Below are 23211 nucleotides of genomic sequence, written 5' to 3' on the forward strand. Positions count from 1 at the left end.
AACCCCTTGGATGAAGGGTCACGATCATTCGGAAATCATGGGAGTGGGCCCAAATTGAGCTTCTCATGGAAATTCCCAGTTCCAACCTTAAAGTTTCTACCTCGGTGAATTTTTGTTTTGTTTATCTCGCTGGGGTAGGTCTTGTAACTTCTTATCTTCTTTGCCATTACCTCATCCTTTCCTTTTGTCCTACCTTGAATTATCGCCTATTATTTTTGACTAGTCAAAAGAAACCCCAACACCCCTCCCCCCTCTCTATTTATAGGCCTCATGTTTCTTAAGCAACACATCTACTAGCAAAAATGAGGACTTGGATCTTGGTTTTGTTCTCTTTAGCCTCTTTGTTAGGCTCCTTGGCAGAACAGTGTGGGAGACAAGCTGGGCAAGCTCTATGTCCAGGAGGGCTATGTTGCAGCCAATTTGGTTGGTGTGGCACCACCACCGCGTACTGTGGGACCGGTTGCCAGAGCCAATGCGGTGGCAGTTCAACACCGTCTCCTACTCCGAGTGGTGGTAGTGGTGTGGGCTCCATCATCACTCCGGCCCTCTTCGAACAAATGTTGAAGCATCGAAATGATGGTGCTTGCAAAGGCAATGGCTTCTACACTTACAATGCCTTCATAGCTGCTGCAAATGCCTTTCGTAGCTTTGGAACCACGGGTGACACCAACACACGTAAAAGGGAGATTGCAGCTTTCTTGGCTCAAACATCCCATGAAACTACTGGTAGGTCTCCCTTGTTGAGATATCCCATCTTCTTTGATTGATTTGTTCATAATTTTCTTAGTAATTGAAATATGAGGAGTGCTATACTTAAGGCCGCTCTTGTAAAAACCCAGCAACAATGGTGCCCCAAGAACAATAATTTTCATTTTCATGCATTTAATAGCATGTTTTTCTGTGCGATTATAAATGCATTTTGGTGAGATGGTCCAACTGGGGCACCCTTGTATCTGGGTTTTTTAAAAGGGGGTCCTTTAGTTTAGCATTCCTCTTGAAATATATGTTATGGAAAACACTTCCAAAACATAAAGACGAAAGTAGAATTGACCGACAATTTGGTCATTTTCATTGTGTTTTTTTGTTTTTGCATTTCATGGGGATTCGATCTCACTTCCTTGTCTTCTTGCCCTTGTCACAGCATAGGATTTTGTCTTTATTTTCTGAACGAAATCCCGTTTTGATATCAGCTCTCATGTTAGTGGGGATTGAAAAACGGAAATCTGTTTTGTAAAAAGGAGAAGGTCTTCCATTTTGTGCGCAAGAAAACAATGATGAAAGCTCGAATCCCACCAACAATGACCAAATCCTAGTCATTTTTGTTGGTACCCAAGTAGAATTACCCTTAAAAGCTAGCCATTAAGGGAGGGTGCCCAAACCTTAAAAGCTAGCATTTAAGGGGAGGGTACCCAAATCTTTATAAGCCCATCCACGTCCTTCAACTTTTCTGATGTGGGATCTTTGCTTTGCATGGAACCCCCAACAATTTTCACTTCCATTATTATTTTCAGAAAAAATTCTGTATAGAAGTGTTTTACTATGTTATTTTTCTACCCAACATTGAACTTTAATTCTTGACTAATGGATCCATTAATTGATGTTTTAAGGTGGGTGGGCAACTGCACCAGACGGTCCATATGCTTGGGGATATTGCTTCCTCCAAGAACAAGGTAGTCCAGGAGATTATTGTGTTTCAAATGCACAATGGCCATGTGCTGCTGGTAAAAAATACTACGGCCGAGGTCCCATTCAAATCTCTTAGTAAGTTTCATCATCTTTTCCCATACTTTTGTCATGTTGTTTCTATGTATATTTTTCTAGGGGATTAACTTGACTTTGATTCTGATGCTTACAGCAACTACAACTATGGCCCAGCTGGAAAAGCCATTGGGGTGGACCTTCTCAGAAACCCAGACCTTGTTGCCACTGATGCAACCGTTTCATTTAAGACAGCCCTATGGTTTTGGACGACCCCTCAATCTCCAAAACCTTCATGCCATAATGTCATCACTGGCCAATGGACACCATCTGCTGCCGACAAGTCAGCAGGTCGCCTTCCAGGGTTCGGTGTTCTTACAAATATCATCAATGGTGGAATCGAATGCGGCAAAGGCACCAACAATGCGGTGGCGGACCGCATCGGATTCTACAAGAGATACTGTGACATACTTGGTGTGAGCTATGGCTCCAACCTTGACTGCTACAACCAACGTTCTTTTGCTTGATTAGGTGCTTTTGATGTATTAAAATAAATGACTACTAGTATCATCTAAGTAAGTGTCATAGACAATAATATTTTGTCATCAGTATAAAAATCCTGTGTAATCATATACAAGTTTATTGAATAAAACTACATAGATGATTTACCTATGCTTAAAATCTACTGTGGCGAGCCTATGAAAGGCGATTATTCCCTTTGTATGAAAAAAATAGTAAATAGATGATTTATAATTAACAAATCTATATATGGTCTGTCAAAGGTAAAATAGTCTTCCCTCTCTTTCAAAAAATTGCCTTCGATTCCTTCTCGATATGAGGGGACATATGAAATACCTGAGATTAAAAAACATGTTTTTACTGGGATTAATCTCAGACCATCACAAAAACTTGACAGGCTGATTTCTGAGTGACAAGGAGGTGAAACAACCACGAAAGCTTATTCAACATGGTTTTATTTAGTGGGACCTTCTATTTAAGTTGATGTGTCTTAATGAGCCATAACCATAGGAAAAACTTTTCAAAAATATTTTTCTTGAAATCCAAACGTACACGTAAGAAAGTAGCTTTTACGTTTAAACTAAGGTAAAAATGATATATTCGGCAATTTGGGTCTGAAATTTGGAACCAAATTACCGAAATTTGGAACCAAATTACCGAAATTTCGGTCGGAAATTTCGGCGAAATCCGAAATTTCCGTTTTTGGTTGGGTCCGAAACGGTTACCGAAACGGAAATTTTAAACCATGCATGTAACCCATGTCTTCTCTCACTTTTCTCTCTTTCCTCTCTAAATATTAAACTATTAATCCAAAAATGTATTTATTACTTAGAACCAAGGTTTTAAATTTCTGTTTTGATACCGGTTTTGGACCCACCAAAAATGAAATTTCGGCCGAAATCCGGTGAAACAAGAAAAACAGTATTTTATTTGATATAAAATTTTGGCCGAAATTTCAGTAATATATTAAAATGATTAAAAAAACAGGTTTTTTGCGTGAAATTTTGGGAAAAAACGAAATTTAGACCGAAATTCCAAAATTATGGCTGAAATAAAATACCATTTCGGGTAAGTGTGATTTTGGTGTCGGTCTCCACTGAATCTCGTCGAAATTTAAAACCATGCTTAGAACCATGGTTTAAAATTTCGACCGAAATCCGAAATTTCGGATACCGCTGGGGATAGAAACCAAAATTTCCGAAATTCATTTTTTCGCGGATTTCGGACCGAAATTTCGGTTTAATGACATTATTTATTTTTAAAAAAAGTGTTATTCGAAATTTAAGTCCGGAATTTGGAACCAAATTACCAAATTTCGGACCAAAATTTCGGTTTTTTGTGGGGTCCGAAACGGTTACCGAAACCGAAATTTTAAACCTTGTTTAGAACTATGGTTCAGTCAACATGGTATAAAGCCATTCAAAAATAAATAAATAAATGAACATCAATCTCAAAAAAACCATTCAAAGAAAATGAACATGTGAAAAAAACACTGATATAATACTTCTCCCACTCTTCCATTTCTTTCAATGATTGCTGCCTACTGATTCTTGTTCAAAGTTGTTTCATCCCCTTCATCGATGGTATTCTAAGTTCTGTCTCAATCCTTGTATCTCTGTCTGAAGCCAAAACATGCGTTGTTGAAGATCGAAGATTATAAATTCCAATCAAGGAATTTATAAATGAGTTGGCATTTGAGTGACCCGTCAAAATTGACCCGCGGGGCACCCAACCCGCCAAAACATGGGTTGGGTCGGGTGAACCCGCAGATGCCCTCATTTCGTTTTTTTTTTGTTCACCGCATTTCCTAACTCGCAACAAATGACAGCTTTTAGATAAAAGAGGAGACTTCTCTCTTTTGGTGGGTACTCCAGGCATTTTGTGTTATTTCATTGAGAAGCAATTTGTATGAACCGTGAGATCAAAGAAAAGGAGAAATGGACGGTCTAGATTAAGAGGAAATGCAACCTAGTATAAAAGGGACAAGGGCTCATTTGCAATGGGGGTACTCCATGCATTTTTTTCTAAGTCTCTTATTTTGTTTTTCTCACTATAATTTCCTTATTCACCCAAAAAAAATACTCTTCGGCGAAAAATTACGGGTTACCCGCAGGTTGACCCAACCCACCAGCAGTGGGTGCAGGTCAGTGGGTGCAGGTCACCTAAGTGCGGACAAGTAGGGATCCGGGTCATTTTTTGACCCAAGCCGTTTGACCCCCACCCGCATGACCAGCGAGATAGACTATCCACTGAAATGCAACTTTTTGCCTTTCAAACTGTTAAGGCAATCCCATCTCTTCATCCTTTCTACAACTTCTCATTTAGTCGTCCCACCTCTTCATTTAGTGGACCCATCCTTTGTACAACTAATTCTCATAAGTCTTAGTCGTCCCACCTCTTCATTTAGTGGGCCCATCCTTTGTACAACTAATTCTGATAAGTCTGACTACTTTGTGCTGATTCCTCTTCCTCCACTTTGAAGCTCTAGTTCAAAGACCTATACGTTTGCAGTGCTGTCGTGTATCCCACGTTAGCTTTGACGAGTGTCATTTTGACAGGAATTTAGTGACTAAATTACGGGCGGGCAGGGTGGACCCACGGGTCCGGGTCACTTTTTGCCAGGTCTACTAATTAATGATATATTACGGGCGGGCAGGGTGGACCCACGGGTCCGGGTCACTTTTTGCCAGGTCTACTAATTAATGAGATTGATCTATTCGGAACACCCTGGGCCCACCACGATTTAATGATCCTGTGCACCCGCAAAATAGATGACGCAATTCCGTGGACAATGGGCAATCACAAAATGAAGTAATCCATGGAGAGTGTTAAACTAGTTTAAAGAAAGCATCCTCCCAAGAAAACGATATTATCTTTGCATTTATTGTAGGAGTGAATATTCTCTGAAAATACACTCTTTAAGAGGGAACGGTAAAAATGGTTCTTCTCTTGGCATCAATTCAACAAAGGCATTTTTAGCTTAAAGTCTAATTATGAAAAAATCACCATTGCTGAAGGGAAATGATATATTCACTCCTTATTCTTCCCCGTGTTGACCCCTTGGGGTGTAATACAGTAATCATAATTCATAACTGCACTAGAGGGGGCTGGGCCGAGGAAAAAAAACATCTTGCATGTTGCTACATTTTAGATGACAACATACATTTGATATTGCCCAACCATAAATTTTTGTAAACAACAGGCATGTCAATGTGTCCTATTTGATTAATTAGGCGTCCGTGATAACTGCCCCCAATTTGACCACGAACACTACATTAATTAGATCACGTGGTTTGCAATCTATGGTAGCAAAACTTCACATTTTCTCTTCGAAAATATGCATTTTATTTCCTTTTTCCCCAAAAATGAATGGGAATTGCTAGCTTTTGTCTCCATTCATGAGGTGGCTAGTCTGGCATCCAATGGTATACCTTTCAATCTATCAGCCCGGTCCAGCAAATTCATTTGCATAATCCTTTGAAAAATAACTACTGGTTCACAAAAATATTCTGATAAACATCTTATCAAATCATCTGGCTAGAATTATTTTTAGAGGCCTATGCTGAGATTGAAACCGTAATGACTTTCCTCTAAAACATGTGGAGGTTTCCTTACTGGGGATCCCTATTTACCTCGTGGGTTACCCTACAGCATGACCCAATACTAGCCTCAAGTGATCCGAGATCATAATCACAATTAAATAGACCAAAGCCATAGAGTGGGCCCACAGATCAATATGACCCCTTAGGTCTAAGGATATAAAGGGTCATGCCTGCCAGAACAACCTTATCCATATTTCATGTCCACATGCTATTATGTAATGATCCATTTAGTGCACAAATCATTTTGTTGCACTCATTCTACCTGCTTAGGGTCCATCACTCCAGTGACTGAGATAAGCCACCCTAATACATGTATCGAGACAAGGTTCGATGCTAGTTGTGTACAAAAAGAGATGTCCACTCTCAATCCCAACCTAGAACTTCTAGATGTTCAAGGCACTTATCATATCTCCTTGCCCCTTAGTATCTGTGAATCCATGGGCATAATATTGCTACGATGCTACTTAGGGACAAATGTGTGTCAAATGAAACAAGCACATTACTCACTCCATTAATGCACCCAATAAATATCATGTAATGGAGCTTTATTAATGAATTGATAAGTTCAATATATCAAAGACCGACTTTTAGGGCACTAACTCTACACAGACGGCCAGCGCTACGTAGCATGATGGATCATCATTAGAAGGCTCCGAGGTGCAACACTATTCGATTTTATTTATTATCATCAAATAGGGTGCAACACCATTCGATTTTTGGGAATTTCGGTTGATCATTCACCCTAACATTGGATTGGGTTCGTATTTATTCCAAGTTATTTTTTAGCAGAAGTTGAACCGGTCTTTACCCAAGTTGCACCCCCATCAACTCGATGAGCTGTGTTGTTTCTATAGATATCTATTTATTCTCAATCCTATCTGTTGCAAATGCATTAAAAAATTGGTATCTGTCCTAATAATGCCCAATTACTGCATCTTACTTATTTGTTAGAGGGTTCTAGCAATACGGCCGTGCTGAAAATAAAAGCAGGGCATCATATATTGCGACTCGTGCTCATAAAACATATAAAGAGAGGTGCGTATCTCGACAAATGCAAAAAGAAAAAAAAAACACACATTAAAATTGCCAAATCGATCGGCCATATTTACTCCCTTCTTTTTTATTTTCAATAGGGGATCCCGTTTTACAAGTGTTTTCCTAATTGTTAAGTTCTTCATCTTTGATGTTTTGACCAAATCAGCTTCTTTATCTATTTTTAGATTCATTTGCTAATGTTTTAAACTATAATTTATGCTGCAACCCTTCTGGTCATTCTCACCTACAATAATGCAAATAGCCATTATTTCTACTAGTACCTCTCTGTATTATATCTTTATATCAGCTTCGGGCTAAGAAAATAAATCAGTCTTTAAAATAAATTTAGTATTTTTTTTTTGTTCTTACACCCTTATATGCAAGACTTCTACATAGAAATTGATTTTTTAGGAATGTATTCTCTTTATATGATAGTGGAGATGAGAAATCTTTCTACCAAAATAATAATAATATAGATAAAAAGCGAAGCTGATTCCCCTAAAGGTGTAGTCAGGAAGTTGATTCCCCTGGGTTTGAGAGAGCTTTGTGTCATTCGCTCATGGTGTAATCCTTCCTCACTATTTTTCTTGTCTTTAAATGGTTCAATCGTTTTCTTGAAGTTTATCTGGAGGCTGTTAGTTGTAAGACTAGGAAAGCTTTTGGGAGCTTGTTTATTGATTTGAGGATTTTCACGGATAGAACGTCATGGTTATATAGCAAAGGGGATGAAATTTGTCCGCGTTCAGTAGACAACAACTCCCACAAGTTTAGGCTTGAGAGACTATGTCTTTCGCTTAGATTTGATATTATTCTGGACTCTATTGCTTTGCTACGTTTTTCTCTTGGGGTGGCGACTAATTCAGAGTTTTAATTCGAGCTCCGGTTAAGTGAATAGAACAAATGGGTTTTACTTTCAAAGGAAGCCTGAAGGTGTACACAAATTTTTTTGGAGTTTGAAAAGAAGAGTTGCTAATGGTATGAAGAAGGAAGAAGAGAAATGTTTATACTTTGCCTTGTTTTACTGCATTCTTATTATTGGTCTTGCGTATGCCCGTTCCAGCTCTCTCTGGTATTTTGTAATCCAGGACGGGACTCCTGGTCCCTAATGCTATTCCAATATCAATGAAATATGTCACTTTAAAAAAATAAAATAAAATCCAAGCTGACTTTGATCTAGCTAGGGTTGGATCTTTTTGGGAAAGCCCGAGATTCATAAACCCGACCCAACCTGAGATAGTTTCTCGGGTTGGGTCAGGTCAGGTCGGGTCGGGTTTTTAATGTTTAGCTTACTATAGTAATTAATTTTAAATGGTGTAGAAAGCAACAAATCTTCACACTAAACATATTTAAATTTAAGTTATCAAGTGCACAGATTTAAGAAGAAAACTAATTTTTCACATCACAAATGTGTGAAAACATCAATATCAATATACTTACAAAATAATTTGGCTTGTTATTTAAGGGGTATTTGAGAAAATCATAGCACGCTTATAAGAGTCGGATCTGGATTTGGTTTTGGGTTTTATTCTTTGAACTAGTCGGGTAAAACCCGAGCCCAGTTGCAACCATACTCTCAACATCAATTGAAAGCAACTTTAGCACTTGGGTCTCCTTACAAGCATGGTTTTAAATTTCGACCGAAATCTGAAATTTCGGTGGAGACCGACACCGAAATGACCCAAAACCGAAACGGTCATTTATTTCGGTCGAAATTTTGGAATTTCGGTCGAAATTTCGGTTTTTCCGAAATTTGACCCAAAAAATCTGTTTTTTAAAATATTAATTTAATATTTCACCGAAATTTCGACCGAAATTACCGAAATTTAATATTGAATAAAATATTGAATTTGGGTTTTGTACCTGATTTCGACCAAAATTTCAAAATTTCAGGGTCCGAAACCGGTACCAAAACCGAAATTTTAAACCTTGCTTACAAGTACTTAAATTAAGTTAATTCGCAAAGTCAACTTTGGAAAAAGTCAAATTAAATGATCGAGTACATAGTAAATATAGAAATTAAGGTTGCCTCGGGCAACCATTATTAAAAGGGATTCTCCATCCTTTTTTTTAAGTTGGGAGAATGATAAAAGTCAAAATTCGCAAAAATCCCATTCGGCTACCAGACCGGCAAAGCCTGTTTACCAATTTCCCTATCATATTTCGACTAAAATATGAGATTCTTTAGAGCGATTCAGAGTCACTTCCTAAGATTCTCTTTAATTAATCCACTTCTGCCCATTTCATCGGACGAGAATTAGAAGCCTTGCCAAAGCAGACGCCCTAAAATGCTGCTAACAACAGTCAACCCACAAAGTACTCTATGTTTTTGTGTTAAATCTATAAGAAGCATATGATGCGCTACAAAAATTATACATACATTAATAAAGACATCCACTCGACCCAACCGAGTCGAGCCAAAATGTCATCCAATTGGTTGCATTGTTTGTAGATGATCCACATTGTGAAAACAAGCTACCCTAGCAATCTTTACCATCAGATTCATTGTATGCAAATGAACAATTAAGTGTAAATAAACAAAAAAAAAAAAATCCCCCTCCCAGATATTGTCGGTCTATGGTCTATTTCTTGTGGGCAGACAGGGGAAATGAATGGCTAGGAAAAAATGGGATATTGAAATCTCCTGTTTTAGATGACATCTCAATATATCAATTCTAATGAGGACAAGGCAACACGAGAAAGGACTAAGCCCTAGAGAAAGATTCCATTCCTGTTCTTGAGAGACCACTTACTCCCTCGTCCACATTTGAATCCATAATCCCCCATAATCTAATAGGGGAATCCCAATGAACCTGTTCAGTCTTTACCTTCTTTTGTCATTTTCCCAAAAAAAAAAAAAAATGGAAAGAAAGAAAATCAAGACAATAAAACAAGGGAAAATAAGGAAAACCAACTCAAAACAAAGATCCATCAAGGGGGGAAGAAAATCCATTGCAACCTCACAGCTAAAGGCTGAACTTCCATTGTCGCAGAAATGTCTAGCATGGACGCCAGAGTAGCCAGAGCGTCAACAAAATGATTCCTTGTTCTCGACAGATGAGTAAAGGTGACATTCCTGAACTTCTCGACCAGAGATGCAAGATAAGTGTGATATGAGATCAACCTTGCCTCTTTCGTTTTCCAATCCCCATTTATTTGACAAATGATCAGAATTGAATCTCCGAACACATCGATATCTTGAATTCGCAAAGCCAAAGCTGCCTTAAGTCCTGCGATGCATGCTTCATATTCTGCCATATTATTGGTGCATTCAAACTGCAACTTGATGGATATCGGAATGTACTCCTTCTTTGGAGATACCAAAACTGCCCCTATTCCTTGACCATGATTATTGACAGCTCCGTCAAAGTACATAAGCCATTTGGAACTCGGAATTTCTTCTTCAATGTCCATAATCTCTTCATCAGGAAAATCAGCCTTCAGAAAAGCATTCTCCTCAACAGGAGCATCAGCTAGCTGCTCAGCGATTACCCGTCCCATAATTGATTTCTGAGTGACATAAGTGATGTCATACTCGGACAACAATAGCAACCATCTAGCTGTTCTTCCTGTAAGAGCGGGTTTCTCGAACAAATATTTCAACGGATCCATCCGTGAGAGCAAAAATATTTTATTCGATAATATGTAATGTCTAAGCATTTGAGTCGCCCAAACCAATGCTAAACACGTCTTTTCCAAAACGGTGTATTTGATTTCATACTCCAACATTTTCTTGCTGATGTAGTAAATGGGCTTTTCTTTCTTAGACCCTACATCTTGCTGAGCAAGCATACAACCCATTGCTATATTCGTGATGGACAAATACATTAACAACGGTTGACCAGGAATAACTGGGGATAGGACAGGAGGCAAAGACAAACACTGCTTGACCTTTTCAAATGCTTCCTGACATTCTTCATTCCATTTCTTGGAGGAATTCTTTTTCAATAACTTGAAGATGGGTTCACATGTCATAGTTAAATGAGATATGAATCTCCTCAAGTATTGTACCTTACCAAGGAATCCACGAATCTGTTTTTCCGTCTTTGGTGGTTGCATTTCTTAGATAGCCTTGATTTTCTGAGGGTCTACTTCAATTCCTCTCTCGCTGACCATAAATCCGAGCAACTTTCCTGAGGTGACTCCAAATACACATTTATTTGGGTTCACGCGAAGTTGAAACTTCCGGATTCGTTCGAAGAATTTTCTTAAAGCGATTGTATGCTCCGGTCGAGTCTTGCCCTTGACAATCATGTCATCTACATAGACCTCGACTTCCTTATGAATCATGTCATGAAGAAGAGTAGTCGCAGCCCTCTGATAAGTAGCACCAGCATTCTTGAGACCAAACGGCATCACTCTGTAGCAATATGTCCCCCACTGAGTAATAAATGCCGTCTTCATCATGTCTTCAGGTGCCATTTTGATTTGGTTGTACCCTGAGAATCCATCCATAAAGGATAAGAGTGCATGACCAGCCGTATTATCAACCAGGAGATCAATGTTCGGAAGCGAAAAATCATCTTTCGGACTGGCCTTGTTCAGATCTCTGAAATCGACACACATCCTGACTTTCCCATCCTTCTTCGCCACCGGTACAATATTTGCAAGCCATTCAGGGTACTCTACTACTTCGATGAATTTCACTTCGAGTAGTTTCTTAACCTCATCATGAACTTTCAACTCCCATTCTGTTTTAAGTTTCCGGAGTTTTTGCTTCTTCGGCTTGATGCCAGGGATTAGAGGTAATCTGTGTTGGACAATGTCCTCGCTCAATCCCGGCATGTCGTCGTAAGACCAAGCAAAAACCTCCTTAAACTCTTTTAGCAAGGTGATTAATTCTTCACGCTCCTCAGGAGATAAAATTTTGCCAATTCGTATTTCCCGAATTAAGGTTTCATCACCTATATTTACGGTTTCAATTTCCTCTTCAAGTGGTTTAGCGCGGCGACTCTCCTCTTGTTGAATCATATGCTTGATTTCAAAGGGAGTTTCGTCGGCTTCCTCATTAGAGGGGGAGTCTTGATTGTTATTATTAGTTACTTGATCAGGTTCAGAAGCAGAATCAGTAGAAGCGACAAGTACAGGAATATAAGCAAAAGAGTCTTTTATTTCATCGGAATCAATGATTACATCAGATGATTTGCCCACATCAGGCGTTACAGACTTTGAAACAGACTCGTCACCCACTCCAGAGGTAGACCCGACCTCTACAGTACCTGCATTAAAAGAAAAGTTAGAAATGACAGACTCTGGGACGGACTCAGAAACTGACACAAATTTTGAAACAACTGACTCTTTTGGAGAGACTGGAATATACTGAAGGACTACCTGGGGTATAACCTGTGAGGTCCAATTATCCAGAGGTCCCTCGGCTGGGGTGATATAGTCCTCTGGGTTCACAAAAGGTGCGTCTCTTCCAATCATAGCAATGACTGGTGCCTCGACCTGAAACAAAGAGTCTAGGAATTCTGGCTCAAAATTCTCAACCCAGTCTAAGTCTGGTTCCTCTGTCACCACTGCCTCTACAATCTGCTTACTATAAAAATCTGCTGGCAGCTCATCTGCGAAAAAGATCTCGAAACCTGGCAGCCTGGTCCCATTCTCATCATACCAAGGCTCTGAGAAACTGTAATAAGGGCAATTAGCTCCCTCTTTTCGGAATCTACCATTCATAACCTTGTTGAACGGTCCCATGGGAAATTCTAAGCCTCTGCGGCGACATTCTGCCCATTTGAACATATAAGATCTCATTTCCTGCACCTCCTTGCGAGTTGGCTTGTATCCCAACCCAAACAATCCGTTAGATGCTTTTAGCTCTGGCCGCTCAGTCGGACCCTGCATATTCTTTCCCAGACCTGCCCCTGGGAGATATCCAAATCGGCGCATCATCTTGACTACCCGAGTATTGGTGCTAGAGAGAAACATAATTTCTTCACTCATAGCTTCTTTCATGGTGATAGCTGAAACCTCCACTGAAAATCCTGTCAGACTAATATCTCTTGTGTTTTCAGTAACAAGCTCCTGAGATATTTGTCCAACTTCTGGCTCGGGATCTCCCTTGACTGTGATCACCCGATTGTTTCGAATGAACTTCAGTTTTTGATGAAGTGTGGAAGGGATGACTCCAACCTTGTGTAACCAAGGTCGACCAAGCAAGAGACAAAAGGAAGTCTTGATATCCAACACTTGGAATTCAACGTCAAAGGTTTCTCCTCCGATGACAATCTCAGTAGCCAACGTTCCGATAACGTCCCTTCGAGTACCATCATATGCCAGTATGCCTTGCTCAGATGGAATGAAGTCTTCAGGCCCAAACCCCAAAGTAGTGGCAGTGCTCAAAGGACACACGTTCAAAGCTGACCCATTGTCTACCAGTACTTCTGATACTTTTTTCTGATTGCAAAGCAGGGTAATCTTGAGAGGACGAGTATGGTCTTTTCCCTCTGACGGCAAATACTCGTCTGAGAAAGACAAGGCCTTTGAAGCCTTGGTCATAGCCACCAAACCGACCAACTCGTCAGGAGTAATCTCAACTGATACTTGGGATGAGTTCAGCTCACGAAGCACAACTTGTCTGTGTTTCGGTGACGCCATCAGTAAACCCCAAATTGAAACATTAGCTTGGGTTTTCTTAAGCTGATTCAACAGGTTATCTTCCTCTTCATCAAGTCTCTGCTTCTGCTTCTGATGGTCAACCCCTCTTGCAACTTCAGCGGGATTCTCAACTCTGAGCTCAGCCGGCTTGAAAACTCGTCCACCACGTGTGACGTGGCGGAGCTCATCGCATTGATCATTCAAGAGCAACAGATCTCCATCATCTATCTTAAGGATGTATGGGGTTTTTATCTCTTCTTCCTCATCATCACTCACCCTTAAGACGTATAGAGATTCAGAGTCTTTCTCCTCATCCTCACACTGGAAAACGTATGACTGATTTGATGGCCCAGCCACATCAGGGTCGTTCCAGGATAAGACATATGGTTTTTCTGATTCTGCCCACTGATCATCCTCCTCAAATTTCCAAACATAGTTCCCTTCAGATTCAATAGCGAATATAAAGGAAGCAGGATCAATAACAGACTCTTCGGCACAAATGACATTGACTGAAGGCGGAGGCGGCATTGCATGTGTCGGAAGGGGGTTTCTAGTTACATTTGGTAACTCAATTGACAGCTCTTTTCTATCGATCATATTTTGAATTTGGTGTTTCAAAGCTAAACACCTATCAGTGATATGACCCGAATTGCGATGATAATCACAGAATTGATCCTCTCTCCAGGATCTCGGCAACGGGTTAGGTAGAGGTTTAATGTCAGGTAGCTTGATCTTCCTGTCCTTCAACAGCTTCTTCAAAGCTACGGACAAAGAATATGGAAGGGGATCAAAGTGACGGGGAGGCTTCTGCTCCATCGGCGGCCTTCTCACTTCAGTGATTGCCCTGGGCGGGGGCCTGACATAATTGACATTATGTACTTCCTTCGGAGCTGACACAGGTCTCTTTCCTTCTCTGACTTCAGATGAAATTCTCGATCTTAGGCCCTTAGCCAATGCATCTTCTATTTGAGTCCCGATTTTAATGAGATGGTTAAAATCAAGGAAATATTGAATAGCCATGTGATGATAATATTGTGGCGACAGATTTTTCACCACAATTTTGATTTGCTCCTCATCTGAAAGACGATGAGTCATCTGGGCTGCTTTCCTTCTCCATCTGCGGATAAAGGAAGTAAATGTTTCATTATGGCCCTGCTTCAAAGCCTTCAGATCTCTTTTGGTTACATCGATCCCCTCTTCCCTGGAGAATTGCTCGACGAACCTATTGGCAATATCCTCCAAGGTTCGGATATCTTCAGACTTTAGGCTCAAGAACCACTTCTTAGCCACTCCGACCAAAGATCGGGGAAATAAGAGAGCAACCTGCTCTGGAGATAGACCATGCTGCTGTAAAAGTGGAAGAACTGACATTAGATGGCTTCTAGGACACCCTGTCCCGTCATACTTATCCATATCTGGCACTTTGAATCTAGGAGGCAGTGTGACTCCTGGATATATCATAAAATCGGCCATGTTCAGCTTTTTCGGGCCTTGGAATTTTATGTTTTCCATCTCCTGGGCCAGCTTGTCCAGTCTGTCCGTTATCACCTTGCCCTTATCAACTCTATCCAGGTTAGGGTGACAATTTTCTTCTGCATACTGCTCCTCATCAAAGTCATCCTCAACAGTGAACATTGCCGGTCTATTCATCATAGGAGGTGGAGGAGGTATAAATGGGGGTTGTTGAGGTGTAGGTGCAGGCTCTGTTCAGGAGTAAATTGGACAGGCAAAGGGATTTCCTGGAGATTGGAAAAAGGTAATGCAGGGGAGGTAAAAGAAATTGGTGAGGAAGAAAAACGACTCAGCCTGGAATCAGCGGACTGACGGGACCAGGTTGATTTTGAAACGAGGATTTTCTTAGGAGCAATGGTTGCTCAATCAAGAATCCTGTTATGGAAATATAAACACTAGATTAAAATTTTGATAATCGAGATAAACTATTTTGATCAAACAATGACAAAAGAAACAAAAACACACTTTCATTAATAAGATTCAATTTGTGATTACAACGGATGAAAAATATTAATCTCTAATCACAACTGGATAAACAGACTGACAATAATGGGAAATGCAGAAATCGGAATAACAAAACATGATATGGATCTTCAAGGCTCCTCAATCCGAGCTCTCCGGGTTGCATGCTCTTCCGCTATTTCCTCATGTCGGACTTTGGATATTAAACCAAACCTCCTTTCCATATTTTTATTTTCCCAAGCAGCCACAATGGATCTGATAAGATCAGGAGTGAGATCCTCACAAAGAGGAGGGACTATGATTCCGGGAGGACATGGAATTCCCGTAATCTGATAGAGAAATAGCATGGGTGCATAAAAAGAAGATTTTTCGATACCCATGAGGTAAACAAACGGATGCGGGTAAGTGCTAGTAAAAACATGGAAACATGAATGACTTACCCAGCGAAACTGGCTCTTCTCTATATGCTGCAACCAATTGTGCCATTCATCGATGGACTGAGGTTGATTGGCTATTGGTTTCCATGTACGGAAATTCTTCAGGATATACGGATTTTGGTTTTGTCGCTGAAGAATTTGAAGTTTTTCACCAAGCCAGACATATAACAGCTTCACACATCCACATAAATTGTCTTTGATCTCTCGGGAAGCAATAAGATCTAATCCCAAGAAGGTCTCTGCTAACATGGTAGGGATGGGATTCCTCCCTTCGTTGATCTGATCTACCACTCCTAATAGGATCAAAGATGCAACATGGGAATTTCTGCGAAGAACGTGACGTGCGAAGACCATAAAAATTAAAGCATTACGTCGGCAATCCTGAAAACGAGAGTTAGTAGGATCGACGTTTTTCGAAAAAAGTTTAATAAGGTCTTGAATTTTCACGCACGTATCCGTTAAACATGGCAGAGCATCCACAGTCTCATTTTTGAATAGTTTGCAAAACAGACCATGAGGAGATTCTATCTTTGAAGGTTTGATCCAGAGTCCCTCAGATGGGAGCTCTAGCATGGTACACCAATCTTCAAATTGGGACAAAGTTCAAAACGGCCAAATCGAAAGACATGAAGAACAGGATCCCAAAGTCCAGCAGCTGCTTGGAGAAACTTCCAATTTATATCTCGACTGTTCAAATAAGTGAACGAATTGATGAAATGATCAGCCATATTTCTCTGTGATTGTTCACGCGGAAGAGCTTTAATGGTATCGGCTATCCAGTTGTCCAACAAAAGGTTTGCCATAATCAGACCAGACACAAAGATAGGACGGGATAATTAGGGAATGAAGATAACTTCGAATAAACAAAGAATAAAAATAAACTTAACGATCAAGCACAAGAAGGATATTATCGATGACATCGAGTGTTCCACTACTGATCAAAGATGATCATAAATTCAGAAACGAGACCACGGTCACAAAAATGACAAAAGTAGATCATAGACCGGATCTAAATCTGGAAGATGGATGTCAAAACTGAATAATCAAAGAGATCAATAATAGACTATGGCCATAAAGACAGCAGACAAACTGTCGACCATATCTAAAGACAAGACAAGAAAACAATCTGAATAATATATGACACAACAAAAGAATAGATAAATGAAGTTTCAATCTGAGGGATAAAAACAAGTGAATTTTATCATCATCGAGTCAAAGAATAAACCGTAGCTATGAGGGTGACAAGTAGAAGCCACTAGCTAGGTTTAGATCTGAGAGATGCATAGACACGACTGATTGATTCAAGCCAGAAATCTCTACTAGGAAGTAGGTCCTGATCTTATAATCAAAAGATATAGGGACATAATCTCAATAAATAGAACAACAGAGAGGCCACAACCATGAGAGGGGCAAGTAAAAGCCACTGGTCGGGTCTAGATCTGAAAAACAGACTGATACAACTGATTAGATTAGACAAGGAAACCTCACTAAAGAGTAGGCCCTCAATCTGATAATCAATATATAGATATATACATATATACCCTGACCAGGGGCACCAGCCCTAAATATAATCCCATAGAGTCAAGACACTTGACTCAAGACAGACATGTGAGTGCACTAGGACTGCGTTGTAGCCACATAAGGTGAGCTACAATAATCTATGGATACGACAAGACTCTTAAATCTAGGCTCCAACATGTATAAGCAACACATGTTCGTCCTTATATGAATACAATATATATATAAGCACATGCAGATCCTAATTGGGTTTCACTAAGTCAACTAATATATTCATATACATAATATATTTAAAATGAAAGTAGAGCTCCGGACTCAATATATCGGATACTATGCTTATGATCCATACTTAAAATGTATAACACAAGTACGCCTAGTGTTATACATAGTATGCTTCATTGCTCATCAACTGCTGTAAACACAAGTACGCCTAGTGTTTACGACTGCAGCACTGGCGCATAGCTTGGTAATAGATACAACAGCACCATCTGGATAGTGATATCCCATGAGGCACGCATTATATCTATCCCATGGAGCTAATAATAATAAAATCAATAAAAGAAAAAAAATAAAAATAAAAATAAAATGATGTATGCTGTGCAGTGTGTGAATCCCTTATTTTAAACACCTATTTGGTGCCCCTGGATTCTAATCGATTAAATTCCCATTGATAATGACTTTAGTTCAAAATTCTTCAAAATTAATAAAAATGGCATTTTAACAGAGTTAGGCAATATCTTGAAAGATGATCCCCAGCAGAGTCGCCAGCCTGTGGACCCCGATCCGAGAGAGGCAGGCGGGGGACGTGCCCCCACACTAACAGTCTCAATGGATCATCCACGTGAATGGAGAGCTCTACCAAGGAACTCTCGAAAGAATAAATGCCCCTCACAGCATGAGTGACGATATAAAAGGTGAGATACCTCTCGATTCGGGGACTAGCCCAGATTCGAGGCGTACCTTAAACAAAGAAGAGTCGCCATCCAAGGAAGTGGGCCAAGGATCCCATACTATGCTCTGTTGCAACGGATAACCAGAGATTATAAAAAGAGGGTTCGTGCCTGATTACGAATTCGGAAGGTCTAAAGAGCACCTCATCCGCCCAAGTGCAAAAACCTGGTCTCTTATGCCATTTACTTAATAATTTTGAAGAGTTTTGGGCGAAAGTCATATGAAATGAGAACGAATATCTCCGAGAAGACGTCTATCTAATCATGCATGTCTCGGAGATGAATAATAAGCACACATAAAAGAAATGAAAGAAGTGTCGCCTAATAATAGCTAAGATGTAGAACCCGTTATGATGATTTGCTTCTTTTTTTTATGTGTGATGCTTACAAAAAAAAAAAATTGCAATAAAAACTCATTCATTCACACTGATTGTGTTAAAAAATATTTAAAATCATAGTTGAATGAATTATATATTAGATAGGGAAAACAAGCTTACTTGCAATCAGTATATACATATTTGAACATTCAACTTAGTAAAGTATTTTTTTATTTTTATTTTTCAGAGAAGATCGACTAGTTTATTTTTTATATATATGGACATAATAGATCATTCAAACACAAAATTTAAATAGATCATAAAACAAATCATGCAAATAAATCTATAACATGTACAGAATCATTTAATTTTTAAGTTAATAATTACAATTACTAAATATATATATATATATATATATAATAATAAATGAGAAATTTCTGAAATATTGATTTACAATTAGACACATACCTGATAAAATCCCCCTGAGGATAAAGCCTGCCTAATTGATATAAATTGAGAGTGATGTTACGACAACGTGATATTCTGCTTGCTTAAAGCTCTCCAAAATCATCAAAATTACAGAAATCTCACTCAAATTGAGCAAATCTAAGGTTTTATATGAGTTAGGGTTTCGATTCTGTTTTCTCTAGGTCTTGAGTGACAGACCTAAGGAAAAATGAGGAAAGAACTAGAGCGATCTCTTGATCGGAACTCTACCGGAGCTAGGCCGGAGCTAGGCCGGAGCTAAGAACTTCATTGGAGAAGAAAGAATAGTGGAAAAGTTACGGTTCCAAATGAGGGTTTGAGAAGGATATAAACTCTTGTTATGACAGCAGGGATAAGATTGGGCGAGGTTGAGAGAAGACAAGATGGAGAATATGATCGGGGGTTGCAGATCTTGCCAGAGCTCCGGTGGATCTGGCCGGAGAAGATCAAACGGAGAAGAAGAATGGCGAGATCTACTTTCTCTCACTGGGTTTCTCTCTCTTTCTCTCTCTAAAACGAATTTCTTCTCTTTTTTTTTTAAAACAAAGCTTATGCTGGTATTTATACGGAATTTTGGGGATTGATATCGGCACTCTAGATTTGATGGGCGCGCGGTTGCGCGAAGAAAACGATAGGCGCACGATTGAATCGTGTCCCATTCGGCCCAGATTTGGCACTGCTCCAGGATAATTCACCCCCTTTTCCAGTTACACTGCGTACACTTTTTTTTTCGGATCGTTCGCTAGGCAAACGCACTCGGATTTCGACGAAATTTTACAAGGAGCTAGATGGGACCCTAAGCTAGCCTAGAGTGAAGTTTGGGATGCTAACTCATTGATTTGGTTGGGTTTTTGCTCAAACAGGGGAGGCTCAGGGTACGGTCAAAATGGGGTGTCTACAAGGAATAACTTCTGTTCCCGAATAATCTAGCAATAAAAAGCACTCTTCTTACCAAGGCAAGTGGGAAAGGATTCCAAATACCCTTATAGTTAGACAATGAAATAGGAATTGCAAGATGGACTTGTTTACCTAAATGCGATAATTTTGACTCCCATTTGATACGGCATGAGACATCTTGACTCAAAAAAAAGGTTTATATAAGCCATTAGAGAGTTTAGTATCATAAGGTAGGAATAAGTCGTGAGGCACTTCTAGTGCTATCCACCTGGACTAAAAAGCCATGTGACTTAGAAAAATACAAGCTCTTTGAAGGCTTCAAGTCGTCTACGGAAAGTCCCTCACGGCTACAGCCACCTCATCCCTAAAAAAAATTGTACATGATTGTAAATACCCAAAATACCCCCACTTAAAATTTCGTCCCCCCTTGATAAAGGGGGGCGTTTTTGTCTGTTCATGTTAAACTTAGATTAGGGCTGTCAAATAAAGCCTATAAATAGATTGCTTTGTGGCTAAAACAAATCCTAAAGGGTTGTGCAGCCCTAGAAAGAGAAGAAGAATACCAAGGAGATCACGATTTCGAGGTCGAAGCCGCGAACCAAGGCAAGACTTATGAACCATGAATGATTTGAAATATTAGAAACCCTAAAACAAGGATTTGAAAAGAGAAAAGAAATAAGAACTTTGATTAATATGGATTAGACATAAGAATCTTTGGGTTGATCTTGAGTTTTCTTGGACCCGATATTCATATACAATTCCAATGAACTCAAAATCAATATATATGAATTTGAATTCAGAAATTAGAACTTTGGAGATTCGACGTAGAATCTTTGGTGATTTGTTTTCTTAAATTATACATATGAATTCGGAGAGTGAAATAAGATTTAATGGATTTCTCTCGCCGATACGAATCCATCGGATCCGACCTCGCGCGATTTGAACCCCAAACGAAGGAGTTATGGCCGTTTTAGTGACAAAAAACGGTGAAAAGTCGCGTTACAGAGAAATCTGGGTCCGCGCATGGGGAGGTCGTCCGGAAAATTTGTGGACGTCCGTAATTCTCGGACATCTGTATTCTCAGACGTCCGGAATTCTCGAACTTCCGACGCGACAATTTTTTCAAAACTTCGGAAATTGATAACTTATTCTTTTCTTGTCCATTTTCGACGCTCTTGTACTCAACGGATATGCCGAAAATGTCATCTTTATGTTAAAAAATAGTTTTAATGAGTTTTGGAAACTTTACAATATTGATATCACAAAAATACTAGAAATACCCATAGAATGGGTTACCTTTTGGGCCATTATTTGTTACTTATGTTTTGTTCAGATCAAGATATTGAATCATAATCCGAATTAAGAAAGGAATCAAGTATACTTGAGGTACGTAATAACGTACTACTTTGGGTATTTGTAAACTCTCTTCATATTGACTTTGAAATTCTGTATTGACACCTTTGAACTTCTGAACTAGCTTTGTGTCTAGCATGCCATTTTGTCTTACCTATTACTACTTTAGAACCTTTGAAATAACTGTTCTGAAATATTGTTATGAACATCTGTTCTGAACTCTGAACCTGTGAACTATCAGTTTGAACTTTGAATATTCTGAATTATTTGAATATGAACCTTGGACACTTTTGAACACTTCTGTGGAGGCTTGGATGATTTCTGGACCTTGCCATATGGGGTAAAACATTTGGCAACTCTGGACCCAACGTGGGAGTAGTACACTGGAACTTCTGGCCCATCAGTGGGATAAAACGTTGGCCCTGTCGACTTGTATCTGAACTTCAGGAACTGATTCCGAACACCGTGGACTGTCGGTGTATAAGCAATAACATGTCTTCTGAACCATGCCGATGATTCTGAATTGTATTTGAACTTTGAACCCTTTGTATATGAACTCTGAAACCTCCGACTTTGATTCAAACTTAGACATTGAATTGCATTATTGCACCTTTGATTCAGAACCTCATTTGACATACACTATACTACTTTGTGCTTACTATTCAGTAGTGAAGTCAGTTTTGGCTCTGTCACTTGACCCCATTGAATCCTGTCATGTTAGACTGTGCTTAGAGTAGTGCTTTATTATGTACTGAGCTTTTCAGCTGACTGTGGTTATATACCATTTTCAGGTTTTGATCATCGTGAGGTTAACGGGGAGCAGAACGCTTAGTTCTGGAATTTGACTTTGACTCGGAAATTAGTTTATTTGTTTTCAGATTCTTTAGGAAGTGAGTACTTTGAATAAGATGTAAAGACCATATTATTTATTTCCGCTTTGACTCTTTGGGGAGAGATGAGATTTGATTTGACTCTGATGGGTCCGCATTATTTGAACTTTCATATTTTAGTTATGAATTGCCAGGTTATTTTGTTATTACTTTGTAGCCTTGTACATTGTGGGATTCGTCTTGCAGGTGTACGGCGCTGTCATGTCTTAAGCCCAGGGTGGGGTTTGGGGCGTGACAATGATTGCTTCAAAATAGAAGTTGATTTCATCTGTGTTGAAAATCATAGCACATTATTTTGGACGTTTCTAAGTTTGGAGCCCTTTGGGTTTCTAAATATTTTTAGTTGGAAGCTTATTTTTAATTGTATTTTATCTATGAAATGACAAGAGGGAAACGATATATTCAACCCTTTTTCTTCCTTGGGCCAGCCCTCTTAAGTGTATTTATGACTACTCTTTTAAACTACAAGGGGCTGGCCCGGGAAAAAGAAGGGACGAATATATCACTTCCCATAACAAAATCAAGAGAAAAGTATGGAAAGCGGGCTAATGTTTAGACAAACTACAGATTGCGGGCACCTTTTAAAATAAGAACAAAACACGGGCTAATCTTCAAAATCAGGTGGTCAAAAGACCCTGATACCCTTCTGACATGGACATAGTCGTCCTTTTTCATTACCGCTTATTAAATTGGGGCGCTTCACGAGGCTTCTTTTGGTTCGTCTGAGTGCGTATTTGAACCGAAAGAAACTTGGGTTCGTTTCTACCTTGGCCGTCGGAAATAACTAGAGACGGATGGATGCTTGACACGTGTTGAAAAACTTTTTGGAACGCTGACAACCCAAAGTCAATCATTATCTTTTCTCACTTCTATTTAGGCTTAGAACAGTAACGTTATTTGAATACGTCTCTTTTGGCTTTGGGTTCGTTTCTATCTTTTCA

At 39.4% G+C, this 23211-nt stretch overlaps 2 protein-coding genes across 2 annotated transcripts; one reads left to right on the plus strand and one right to left on the minus strand.

Annotated features, from left to right (window-relative positions):
• The first annotated feature begins 217 nt into the window (after nt 1-217).
• On the plus strand, nt 218-2370 carry LOC143886247 (endochitinase-like). Its single transcript, XM_077390187.1, has 3 exons — nt 218-726; nt 1608-1761; nt 1856-2370. The coding sequence occupies exons 1-3, from the start codon at nt 303-305 to the stop codon at nt 2223-2225; spliced, it is 948 nt and encodes a 315-aa protein (XP_077246302.1). The 5' UTR covers nt 218-302; the 3' UTR covers nt 2226-2370.
• Nucleotides 2270-15908, minus strand: LOC143886017 (uncharacterized). Its single transcript, XM_077390020.1, has 5 exons — nt 15863-15908; nt 14997-15151; nt 12870-14795; nt 12255-12689; nt 2270-2317 (listed from the first exon to the last, which is right to left on the minus strand). Exons 1-5 carry the CDS (start codon nt 15906-15908, stop codon nt 2270-2272), a joined length of 2610 nt encoding a protein of 869 aa, XP_077246135.1.
• Nucleotides 15909-23211: the final 7303 nt, after the last annotated feature.

This window comes from Tasmannia lanceolata, unplaced genomic scaffold (genome assembly GCF_043159265.1).
Source record: "Tasmannia lanceolata isolate RefF3 unplaced genomic scaffold, GAP_Taslan_0.1 ptg000011l, whole genome shotgun sequence".
NCBI lineage: Eukaryota > Viridiplantae > Streptophyta > Magnoliopsida > Canellales > Winteraceae > Tasmannia > Tasmannia lanceolata.

What these genes read in the sequence shown, in the direction of transcription:
- LOC143886247 (XM_077390187.1), top strand. Translation starts at nt 303, where the DNA reads ATGAGGACTTGGATCTTGGTTTTGTTCTCTTTAGCCTCTTTGTTAGGC. An exon ending in AACATCCCATGAAACTACTG is followed by an intron (nt 727 to 1,607) that starts GTAGGTCTCCCT and finishes TGATGTTTTAAG; the next exon opens with GTGGGTGGGCAACTGCACCA. An exon ending in GGTCCCATTCAAATCTCTTA is followed by an intron (nt 1,762 to 1,855) that starts GTAAGTTTCATC and finishes TGATGCTTACAG; the next exon opens with CAACTACAACTATGGCCCAG.
- LOC143886017 (XM_077390020.1), bottom strand. Translation starts at nt 15,908, where the DNA reads ATGGCACAATTGGTTGCAGCATATAGAGAAGAGCCAGTTTCGCTGG. An exon ending in ATAGAGTTGATAAGGGCAAG is followed by an intron (nt 14,796 to 14,996) that starts GTGATAACGGAC and finishes CCACTTTTACAG; the next exon opens with CAGCATGGTCTATCTCCAGA. An exon ending in GACAAATATCTCAGGAGCTT is followed by an intron (nt 12,690 to 12,869) that starts GTTACTGAAAAC and finishes AAGAATATGCAG; the next exon opens with GGTCCGACTGAGCGGCCAGA.